This window comes from Battus philenor, unplaced genomic scaffold (assembly GCF_028537555.1).
Source record: "Battus philenor isolate CCGP_79_NKW_IND1 unplaced genomic scaffold, ilBatPhil1.0.hap1 SCAF_2, whole genome shotgun sequence".
NCBI lineage: Eukaryota > Metazoa > Arthropoda > Insecta > Lepidoptera > Papilionidae > Battus > Battus philenor.
In genome coordinates this window covers 12956545-12969234 of record NW_027181682.1, presented here as the reverse complement: position 1 = coordinate 12969234, position 12690 = coordinate 12956545, and the positions used below count along the sequence as shown (strand labels likewise).

Sequence of the window (12690 nt, the reverse complement as noted above, 5' to 3'; positions counted from 1 at the left end):
CTTGTAAGTATATGTGTAAAAGCCTTTAAATGAGTGAATGTATAACTCTCGTTTCAGCTCACAGACGTTCTCTACAAGGCATAGGGCTCACTCAAAGATATCTATGGGCGGATAAACAATAGCCGCCATACTTGGCAGCAGGATTCACGATCGCAGTGTGGTAATATGGTACGCAGAGAACGCGGCTGCCCTTCTTCTAGAAACTTGTTTCTGAGCAGTGGCAATTTTGTATAATAAATGCACAATGTGTGAATTATATATAAAACTGCATCTCAGGAATCGAACCTGCGACACACGATCGCCAATCTCAGTACACTACCACTGGGCTACAGCTACTCATTGATGAGGTATAGCTTATTGGCTGTCAATTATTGTATGGTACACTCTAACTAATAATCAATTCAGAAATGATAAATAACGTAATGATAACATAGCAAGAAAAGTGTTATCGAATTCGATTACTTAATAGTAAAATTAATTATAGTTTACTATCTATCCCTGCGCAATTATACTACCAGAAGTTTGGAAAATTTATTGGAAATAGGTGAAAAAGCTTTAAAACTTTTTACTAACAAATAAGCTATACACGTTGAATCCTTTAGAGCTTTTACCTCTACAACTAACTAGTATAATTATTACACAATAACAACGATCTCCTTAAATTCTATTGAAAAAAATGGTTGGGAGGAACGAAAAACGGGAGAGAGATAAAGGGATATTTATAGGTAACAGAGATCATTTATCATAAAGTATACAATCTATTCTTTTTTCTCATAAAACGTCGTAAATCATCGTAATGTATCCCAAAACAGTTCCATCCCAGTATTTAATAGATACTTTACAGAGATATACATCGAGACGTTTCTAATTCAATCTATTGTATTGTAGCTGTGGTAAGGAACAAAGCCTATAACGGGCAAAGTGCGTCACACCTGAAGGAACACGGCCTGTATTGTCGGTATCCACTGGAGCGTCAGAACGTTGCCGGCCGCGTCTATGTGCCGCTTGCACACAAAGCTAAAGTCCTGCAGCTCGTAAGCTTCGTGCGTCATCATTATGTCCTTCATGCTGATTAGACGGAGATCGCTACAACATTTTGAGACTATTGTCACAAACTACGATAAACAACTCATTATAAAAAAAAATAGTTTAGACTCTAGTGAGTCCGTATAATATCAGTAAGTTAATAACAATTTTTATTTAGACTGTATAATAAACTACGGTAATTTTTAAAACGCCACATTATTACGTTAATATTTATTTATTCTTATTTCAAAATTCGTTTCAACGTCAACTATCATAAGTTTAATAATAAATTACTAAATTTAACATAAATTTTTCGCACGACTGACAAAACGTCACATAGCTAGCGTGGGACAGAGATAATGCTCTACGAAGCAAAAATTAGCCAATTGTCTCTTTCTAAAGGTCGATGTGCAATATTTATCGCCGAGTACTGTAATCGGAATAGCATTTTTAAAATAATGTTATTTCATCATTTATTTATAAGATTTTTCTAGTAGTTACTTGTTAATGAAAATCAATGACATATGATTTAAGATATTAAAATTGGAATAAATTTAATTATAATTGTATTATTTTTTCAATAAACAGTAACAACTTAGACAAGATAACATCCACCGAAAGTTGCATGCGTTTGTGTAAATTATGCCTGACAATCGCCACTTTTAAAAAATAGTCAAAGAATTCAAAAATACGAAAATACGAAATACGGAAATTCAAAAATACCGGCATGTCTTGAATCGACATACAGTCAATTACGAACCGAAATTTTTTATTGTTTATATTTAAGGTATCGGATACGCAACAGAACAACGCCTAAATACAAATTCAAGTTCTTTTTTACTATTAATCAGTGTTAACAATGTACACAGCAAGAGAAAACCAAAAATTCAATTCATCAAGAATTCAAATTTTATTTAATCTGTACTTTAAAGGCATTGCTTACTTGAATTGTTTCCACCAAATCTGCAGAACTTGTGCAATGCATGGATTAACTGTGTGTAGATTTTTTGTTACATAGTTTTTAGCGACAACGTATCTATTTCGCCAGGCGTCATCTTTCTTCGCTAATTCTTGCATCAGCGGCGTCTCTTCTTCTTGAAGTGATTCCTCCTTTAATGTTATATTAGGTTTCATGTAAGCTACCGTTATAAAAGTCTACACGCAGTAATTACAAAGTTCACGATCCTATGGGACCATCCACTTAAAGTGTATCAATTCTGTAATAATAAATGTAATGACGTCATAACGTCATTACATTTATTTCTTATTTCTTTATGAGATTTTTTAAACCGGGTGAGATTAATTTCTCACTAAAATGACACCATGGTTAAACTTAAAACAATACGAATTATTATTATTGATCAATAATTCGTCTTGTTTTATACCCTTGCAGAAGTAGTCAAATTGGGTATTTGAAAAACCAATATGAAGATGTTAAATTTACTGATTTGACGATTTCTAACAATAAGCAATTTTTTTAGACTGCTGCCCAAGTGAAATTTACAGATTGAGAGGGTGTGAGGTAGTAGGACGTTGAAGCTTAAAACCTTTTAAAGTAGCGAAGGCTGTGGATTGATGATGCTGGGCAGCCTCGGACCGGGCCGCTACATACTACGATTTCACCGGATTGGAAGCGATAAAATAGGCAAAGCCAAAAGATGTCTGGTGCAACGTGTATCTAAATGTGGGATAGAATTCAGTAAATTTGATTCGGATTACTGTCGGACCGGGAACGCTGTGCCGACAAAGTATATAACAATAAATCGTTCATTTAATCAAATGTTGTCACAAATTGTGTGACTTTGTATACAGAGGTAACCATTGAATTTTCAGGAAATTTCTTTGTCATCTATATATGTATCTTTGACATTTACCGTGCTAGGATCCTTCAGAACGAAATCAACGATGGCTTTCTTCATACTCATCATAAAATCCTCACGCATTTCATCAGTACTAGTATATAAAGTTTCTTTCCACATCTTAAGTTTTAAAGGTATCAGCGCAAGCACTCTAAAAATTTTAATCACCTTAAATATTTCTCAATTTTAAAATAATAGCAATAAACCTCCCTCTTGTGTTTTTCTCACTACTGAGAATCGTGACACTTTTTGGAAATATTGTCGCGCCATCTACTCTGTGTAAGCGGTGCGTATGGCTACCGTGGTATTGAATGTGGTTCAGACCTGATTGACCCATTGCGTAGAGCCATAAAATATATTTATTAGTAGATATTGCCTTGAGGCACACAAGGTCTGCCACATGAAACCGCTGATCAAGCGTTGGATTTCCTATGTTGCCATGGAGAGGGCTATGCTCAGAATTCCGCTGCGAAATCGAATAACAAATAAGTAAATCCCCAGAAAAAATAAAATTACCGACGTAGTTCAAAGTATTCCGCGTCTGAAATAGCAGCGGACGGAGGACATCGTTCGTGCGACCAACATAGACACGGCATGAATAGTCTAGGTGGACCGACGACATAGTTAAGTTCGCGAAAGGTTGCTTGATGCGGGCAGCGCAAGAAGACAAATAAAAAAAGACAACGAAAAAAGAAGACAATGCAGGCCAGCCTTGCAGTGGGAATCTATCATCTTAAAAGTAGAAGAAGAATTGCTGTAAACACCATAAGATACAAGGTTTATGGTCCTAGAGAGAGAAATGGGTTATGTTCCAATAGTAAGAACATTACATAGATGGTAAATGGGTCAGAAAATATTCCCCGCAGGGAATATAAGATGTAATTTACTTAATATATCAAACAAAATACGAAAAGACTTCACAAAACATTGCGTAGACTATTATAAGGACCTCACCGTAATATAATTTTATTGTCCAAAGGAGCAACATGTATTGTGTCTATGCCATATCGTATATAGTAATAATAACGAAGCATATTCTTCTCATCTCCGGAAGGAATGCTATCCTCGTCCTCCCCCGGGGCGGACTGACAAATAAGCTTCATTAGTTTCGCTCGGAACTCCTCTCTTGCCTTCCTCATCGCTGTGAAACTTTGCATAACTAAATCACAGAAAAAATCTATTTAAAAAATCTTAAGATCTTTTTATATTAAAAAAATAGAGTAAAAATAGTATACAGGGTACAATTTTTATTGTTTCTTGTTTCTCTCTACATAAGACGCGTCCTTATGTTATTTACGACTTGTAAATATTATTAGAAAATGCAAACTAAAAAGGAACATACTGACGATGTTCCTTTTATAGTATAGTATTTTAATTCGAAAAAGAGTGTCTGTCAAATTAATCACATATACAATCGTTCCCAAGAAACGTGATATATGCCACGACTATAGCATATAATACATACATAATACTTCTTGTATATAAATTCAACTACACAAAAAATTAATATGTCTACACGTTATATGAATCTGTACCAATAATAATAAAACACACACTACTAATCACACATAAGTGATTAGTTATATGTTTAACGGTTTTAAAGGAGGTGACTGTACTATACCTCATCTGCCAACAAAAAAGCTTTAAAAATTTACATCTATTTTCAATCACCCTTATTAAATCACTCTAAAATATGTTACTTTAATTCTTTTTTTATTGTAATGCGACAGGCCAAAAACTTCTGGCAGAAATATGTGTGCAAGGACAGGTAGTAAATAATTTATTATCACCGAATTTCGAACACACTTTCTTACTATAGTATCATTACGTTATTAATTATTTGTGAAGCCATTGATTTTTGTATAGAGAGTATCATACATTAATTGACAAATGGGCAAAACATTCACCCTTGTAGAGTTTTTACACTTATCATCCTGTGCATGTAGGATGTCAATTAATGTACGATACACCTATCTAATCTGAATCTATGGTACAGAAATATAAAATGAAGTAAATAAGAAAAATAATTTTAATGCTTAATGACCGATATATTCACCCTTTAAAGCTTTGCCACCTATTACCAATTACTCTGTACACATATAGTTTTTAACTTTATATATAAATAACATGAATATTTTTCTTTTAAAATTTTACATTCTCGTTGAAACAAAAAAACATTACCACTTGATTTCTTTCTGGGTGCTGCTTTGTTCGATTGAAACTTGGAACCTTTCTTAGTGGGAGGTGGTGGTAATTTAAGAATTTCTTCCGGAAGCGAGAATAAAGGCCTAGTTCTTATTTTAAAATCTTCCGGCATTGTCGCTTTTGGTATTTTAGGAAGTTTCACATCGGACGATGAAGCTCTTGGTAGCTCTTTGGTTCGTTTTTGTTTTCTACTTTGCATGGTGTACTGGAATAGAATTTTAAATCTGATTGATAGCATACCATCACTTTTATTGTACATCTATTTCCTAACACATCATCTATTTCTGCTTTGGTATAATGCAACCAGAATAGTTGATTGTATATATAGTATATAATAGATAGTTGACTTGTATAATGCTGTAAATAGCGTAGGTAATATAGATAGTAAAGGAAATCGAACTACTCTATACTTTTAAGGCAGGATGTGTATCTTGATTGAGTGTTTGTAAAAGAGTGGTGTCAGAAAATTTAATATTAAGCGGGGAATAAATTCACCACGCCTCCCTCCTTGGACAAAATTAAAGTATATTACGTTCCCACACGAAACACCAAAGTAAAATACGATATCCCATATTAGTGACCCCGGTGTGATCAAGCTCTTCATGTTCGTCGTGCCTAATAAGACATAATCTTCACAGTCTCACCGGTGGTGGGTATTACGCTATTTACATTACATTGTGGTGAGGGGTTCCCGGTGGAGCATCATGTCTGAACACGAAGGTCTTTGACCAATGTGTGTTGCCTTTTACTTACGACGGGCCGCATAAAAGCGCTCAAGGTCACCCAGAAAGCAATGGAGAGGCCTATATTCGGAGTTTCGCAAGACCCAAGATCGCCAACATAGCTCGAAGAATTGCTTGTCTGAAGAGGCAATGTTTTCATTTAACGTTTTTTACAGAATGATAACATTTCAAACTCTATTTATATTACTAGGTTCATAATCGATTATATATCGATTGACATTTTTATGAATTTATTGTAAAGATTTACGAATAATTTAATGAAATTAATTATCATATTTCTTGATAAAAATGATGATCAAAATACGGTATTTGTCATACAGTTACATTAGTTTTTATCCTTTTATATCTTGAAAAAGTAAAAAAAATATATTAATAATAAGTATAAATTATTATGATAGACATAACAAAACGCATAGCAATTTTTCCGTCGTCTTGGATTTGACAGTTATTTCACAGAATAACCTCTTTCTCAGAAATAAAATTACTATTGAAATAAATAAACTCATTATTTTAAACAGTGTTATATCGAAGGTTTCGTAAATATTATATAATAAAGTGCACTTACCTGTTTTACAAGTCACTTAAGGTAAAATACGTTAGTGTATTTATAAAACGTATTTAAACAAAGATCAAATCCGTTTTTAAGCGTAAAATAAAAAATAACTTATTATTAATAATATTATTACTAGTCTCACACTAAGGAAATGTAGGGAATCAAATATTAATTTGAATATTGATTCCTCCATGACAACAAAAACATGTTATTACTAATAGCAACCAATACAAATAGCTTCTTTGGTTTTATTTTTTTATTATTACATGACTGAAATACAACCTTCTTCAGTGTTATTAAGAACATATTTAAAAAATTTTCTTAACATTATTAATTTACAGATGAAACAAAAAATTAAATCTTATTCCAAGGTAAACTCCTACTATTTGTAAATAAAATCTAAACTAAACGCATGAATTCATCAATAAATTTAGCTAGCAACTGAACACCATTGTGCAAATAAGGTTGGACTGACCTTGACAAGACTTAATAGTTTTAGCTGATGATGTCATATTTTGCATTAGGGATTGAACTTTAGCAACTGTACTCAGAGCTTGTTATTAACATTTATCCTAAATAATTATCATTGATCAAGTGAACTCGTGTGTGTGTATGTGTGTGCTATTAAATAAAAAGAGTGTCTGAAGTTTTACATAAAATTAAAAACAAAACATGCAACATTGTAAATTTAAAGTATTATCTTAAATACAATATTGAGGTTGTATTGACGATAACACTTATGAATATTTTTACAATCATTCTGATTTATTTTTGTTTGATAATAGTTTGTAAATAATATTAATTTCAGATGATATTCCAGTTGGTGAGAAGCCTGCATACTGGACCAATTTGCCGTGCTGCTGAATCTTCTCTCTTAGCTAAATTAAGAAAGAAAACAGGATATACCATTGCTAATTGCAAGAAAGCTCTTGAGATGCATAACAATGATTCTGATAAGGTATTTTTTTTTTACTTTTTAGAAAATGTAATGCATGTTTCAATGTAGATGTGAATGCTAGAAGTGCACGGCACAAAAATAAATTGTGACAATTTGTTATGATCACACAGTAAAACACACTATACTGTGAATAACATTCATTTTTTGTTAAGAAAATTAAATGTTGTGCTATGTGCTTTATTATCGTTTTTTACTTATATAACTCACAATAGTTATTTACTGCATAATTCTGTAACCAATGATCACTCTTGTTTATCTTGAAGTTCTACTAGCACAATTATTAAATAATATCTAATAGGACAAAGAATATGTAAGAACAAACACTCTCTTTTGCTATTTATATTATATTTTTATCATTGCCACAAAAATTAACACTTCTATACAATTTTATTTTATAATTTACAATGACATTAATGCAATAATAACTAATATGGGAGGGACTTCAATCAGAACTTTCTGTATAGTTTTTAGCAAGAAAATTACATCAGTCATCTGTATTTCCATATTGCATCTATTGTTGGAGACACATCTGCCATTTTTTAGATAAGTGCCTAAGATCTTTTATTTGAATTTTTAGTTTGTTTAGTTCATTATTGTCATGTGTATACTAAATATAGGTATAGCCCGGAACTGCTACTCTGCAGTTTTAGCACAGCTAACTATGTAATGTATTACAGCAATTCCAGTTAGACAATTGCAATCAACGACTGGTGCAAATATAAATTCATTGCAAAATTTTGTGTTAAGAAATATTACAGAAATATTTATTTTCAAACAGTATTTTGTTAGATATTTGATGATATTGAAGTAATGTCTTAAAATTATTATATTTCAGGCTGAAGCTTGGCTCAATGACCAAGCGCAGGCCATGGGATGGGCTAAAGCAACAAAATTAGCTGGCCGCTCAGCATTCCAAGGCCTTGTTGCAGTCAAATTTGACAAAAAACATGGAGCAATGGTAGAGCTTAATTGTGAAACAGACTTTGTTGCAAAGAATGATAAGTTTCACAAAATGATTGAAGATGCAACACTTGCCTGTTTTAAGTTTGCTCACACAAACATGCAGTCAAAAGGACCAATAACAAAGGTATTAACTAAACAATGTTTTTCCATGCATTTTTTTGTTTTTATTTATGAGTTGTATAATGCAACAAGGATGTTACTAAATTATTGTTTATATAATATTTGTAATTTCAGATGGAGTTAGACAGTGAACAATTGGGAAATCTAGCTGCAGAAGGTGGAAAGAAGCTCTCTGAAATATTAGCTCTGTTCATAGGGTCTGTAGGAGAGAATGCTGTTTTAAGAAGAGCAGAATGCTGGAAAGCTAACAATGATGATGTTAAAATTGCTGGTTACACCCATCCAGCTCCAACAGCTGCAGGGGAATATTCTGCTGGCAAATATGGTGCCCTACTGGCTTATAAACAAGCAAATGATTGTGAAGATATTGGGAAACAACTTTGCCAACATATTGTTGGTTGTGCACCAAAGAAAATTGGCAATAAAGAAAAGGACAAGCCGGCTAAAAATATTGATGATGAAACATGTCTTATTTTTCAAGAATATTTATTAGACCCATCATATACAATTGAAGAAATTATGCAGCAAAATAAAGTCGAAGTCATAGATTATGTCAGATTTTCATGTGGGGAAGTTGCAGAAGCTGCTATGCCTGGTGTTGAGAAACAACCATTAGATACTGTCCAGACAGTGCAGTAAACACTATCTATGGATATATTACTCTTAGAACTACATTGTTATTTTTTAACTTAGGTTGCATTTAAAATAAAAGTTTTTGTTTCATTGTTATTTTTTAATTTATTTACACATTAAAAGGGTGTCGAAACATTTTATCTATGGGAATCTACATGAATGAAATTTTTCTTCTTTGCCTTTCCTTTCCACAAAAATGTTCTGCAGTCTTTTTTCCAGAATAGAGCTATTTGATTGGGTTCAAAGTTGTTGCCATGGTAATTGAGCACTTCTGGAGAGACAACATGTAGGGCGAGTGTGGTTTGCTCCCTCGTCCTGAATGGACCCGTGGCGGAAGGTCGCAGTAAACATCCGCAGGGGCATACCGTTGCAATCTTCGGCGCAGGAACTACATTTACACGATTACATAAATTTATTCTTTGGAAATTACCACAAAGCTTAAATTCCTCTACAGCACCCGTAAACGACTGTGTTGCTCGGAGCGTTAACGGCCTAGCATTCTGATTCTCTGCGTTGCTCCTAAAGCCGACTGTCGACAATGATTTCTTTGTAATATTTGGACATTCTTCTAAATTTCTTCCTTCGTACTCACTTTCTTTATCAGAATTATCCTCATACATGATTACTTGTTAAAATTCAAAGCCAATTCAAAACTATAATTTATATGACAACCGCCGTCATTTGTTTCCCGCCAGTCGTCTGATAATTCAGTTTTTTAATGTAATTAATCGTCATGTGAAGCCTATAAAAACTCCATGATACTCTCGAAAATTATTTAATCTGCTAATACAGCTTATATAAGGAAAACTAATTTCTCTTGAATGTAAGAAACTTTATTTAAATTTCTAATTATTTTGTTTTGAATAATTGAATTCTGATAAGACAACTGAGCCACTGAGTAAATGTATATCAGATTATTATTGACAGCTTATTCACTTCGGGCTCCATTAGAAGCTAACAATCACCATTCGAGCCATGGCAGTACTATTATCGAGATTTCTCTTTAACATCAAATTAGGAGTGAAGGGATAGGCAGGCCATATGCAGAACAGTTGGCCAAAATAAGTGGTAAGCGATGTGTAGAATGTCCATCCACTATGTGGAAAGACAACCTTGTTAAGGTCATTGGAAGAAGCTGAATGTAATCCGCCTCCAACCGGTCATATTGGAAATCTACGGCAGAGGTCTAAGTCCAGCTGTGGGCGTAATACGGTTGAAATTATAATGTTTAACATAATAAAGCAGACAAAGTATGATGTAATAAAAAACCGATCTTTCATAATATGATGGTAAGTCAACGAACGTACATATTCAGTTTTAAAAAAAAATTACTATGTGATGTAGAGACTAATGTACGATCTATCTATCCATCTCATTTTTGAGGGTCGTGATCTCCTCTTATCAGCTTTCGCCATCGAACCTAATTACTGGCAACTGTATGGCATTATACAGTAGATTCAGGCGTTCTGTGGTCCCGTTACCTCCATTTTTGTGTAACCGATACGCTGTTAAAAATGTTTTACCAAAATACGTATACTTGTTTCAAAAGCTATTTACGCCTGTACTTCATGTAATCTATTCAAATTCGTAAACAACGTCATTACAAAGGGACGCTATTGAGGCTTTACATATATTTTATTATTATTGCCTAGGTCCTGTAACATTTTATATAAATATACAAGTGTATAAAGTGGATACAACCTTGACCAATAATTGATTAAAATACAACAATGGGACTCTCGTCACAAATGACCAGTGACATAGTTTGCTTGACAATGAATCGAAGGAAACTGAAGTATCGCTTGATCTGTCTCGCTTTGCTAAATTAAATAATTTGCGGTGATATAACATCTATTTGAAATTCGTAGTAAATACTAACTGCACGGTGCTAGTTTTTGTTGACTTCGATCGCAGTATAGTATCAAATGTTTTTCATCGCTGAAGTTATTATAAGATGTTTATCGGCTAAGAAATTGTGGAGGCGACTTCTTAATTTCCGGCACGAAAACATCATAAACATTATTGATGTTATTTATTCAATCAAAATTAATCAGGGTTCCGTGAACATATATTTGTATCTGCTTTATATGAAGATTGCTATTAACACTTGAAGCAAAAATATATAGATGGTGATCGGAAATACATGTAAAAGATTTTGACCTCTAAAACCTCTAACTCTGTATAAAAAGTCAACATTTAAAGAAGTTTATTTTTTCAAAATTGTAGAAATTACATTGTGATCAAAAAATAAGATGAAATTGTTTTTAACAGACTAAAACGACGTCCAAAAAATTAAAGATTTGGTGCTTGAAAATCGTCAACTGCAAATTCAAAACCTCGCTGATAGTGTTAGAATAACATTTGGCTTAGCTCAAACTAATTTGAAGGATGCTTTTAGTCTCAATCGCGTCAAATCTCGATTGGTCGATGTCATATTGCATTTACACTTTGCGACTTTTTTGCCAAAAACTCGGCCCACATCGTTTTCGCTTCTACCGTATTCGCTTCGACTTCTGGATATTCAGCAAACTCGAAAGGCAAATGAAGCTAGGCCGTTTTGACATGTTTGAGGAGATAAAATCGGAATCGAAGAAGGTTTTCTAGGCTTTACCGGAAAAGGACTGTTCTGACTTTTGCGAGTACTGTAAGAAGCGTTGACAAAAGTGCGTTTCATCGGAGGTAGATTACTATGAACAGTTTAAAATTGATTTTGGTATAATAAATAAAGAATCTACATTTTATTAACATATTCGCCTTACTTTTTGATAACAGTTTTATATCCATATATCTCTGTTAATCACATACTCGTACTTATAATGTCTAGAAGTACTTTATTTTTCTCAAAATGTTTCAATGTACAGCTACAAACGATATAAACTTGAACTGTACACTTAATTATTTTTATGAAAACCTTTTGATATCTTAATATAAATTACGTTCGTTTTGAAAACAGTAACAGTCTATTGACGCATCGGTTTACCCTAAATCTTATCAGTGACCTACAACGTATGTGTATTAAATTATTTGTAAGCCTGCATCGTTTCATCGTTCGAAAACATTAGTTTAGCTAACATGAAAAGGTTGTTTAATGCGGGATTGTGATTTTGTTAATCAGCATATCTATGACGAGTGTGGTCATGGTGAAGGAGACAAAAGAAGCGACGGACCGTGAATCCCGTGAAATTGATGTTAGCGAAAACCTCAGTCCGTATTGACTTCACATATGACCGGTGCAACACTCAGCTCTTACATATGTAACCAACTAAATTTAAATATAACTTCAAGTGTTCCAAAATTCTAATCGATATTCGCTCTGTAAAATTAAAACTAATCACGTTCATGGATGAATATCAGGTACATCAATTACATAGTTTTCGCTTTTATGGTATGGTGACGGATATGTAAATAATATTAATAGGTAAGAGGTTATAGATGCACAGACGACATCTTATTTAGTACATATTAAAATGATAGCAACTTTTTTTTTCATTATCTGCCCATTTGGAGCATCTTAAATAAAATTCCTCACTTTTATTTATATACAGCGGTTTATGTCAAATTCTGATAAGGTTTTGAATAACGGTGTTTCTCTGCTAGGTCATCAGTTTCTTAGTAAAAAATTGTAAACAA

The 12690-nt window shown here is 33.1% G+C and overlaps 2 protein-coding genes across 5 annotated transcripts in view; one reads left to right on the top strand and one right to left on the bottom strand.

The window, feature by feature from the left end:
* The window catches only part of Dhc36C (Dynein heavy chain at 36C), a 63238-nt gene extending 57949 nt beyond the window's left edge, over positions 1-5289 (bottom strand). Inside the window, exons 1-5 of the mRNA XM_068764765.1 lie at positions 5067-5289; positions 3840-4044; positions 2901-3036; positions 1970-2136; positions 933-1086 (exon numbers count right to left, since the gene is read on the bottom strand). Coding sequence (XP_068620866.1) covers positions 933-1086; positions 1970-2136; positions 2901-3036; positions 3840-4044; positions 5067-5289 — 885 coding nt within the window. The remainder of the gene's footprint in view (positions 1-932; positions 1087-1969; positions 2137-2900; positions 3037-3839; positions 4045-5066) is intronic.
* Positions 5290-6273: 984 nt separating this feature from the next.
* Positions 6274-9150, top strand: mEFTs (elongation factor Ts, mitochondrial). Of its 4 annotated transcripts, XM_068765272.1 has the most exons (5): positions 6274-6419; positions 6728-6757; positions 7195-7344; positions 8180-8431; positions 8542-9150. In XM_068765272.1, exons 2-5 carry the CDS (start codon positions 6728-6730, stop codon positions 9064-9066), a joined length of 957 nt encoding a protein of 318 aa, XP_068621373.1. In that variant the 5' UTR covers positions 6274-6419; the 3' UTR covers positions 9067-9150. The 4 variants fall into 4 exon arrangements, with proteins under 4 accessions (XP_068621373.1, XP_068621376.1, XP_068621374.1 ...); XM_068765275.1 differs by lacking the exon at positions 6728-6757 and having other exon boundaries at positions 7207-7344; XM_068765273.1 differs by lacking the exon at positions 6728-6757.
* The last annotated feature ends 3540 nt before the right edge of the window (positions 9151-12690 follow it).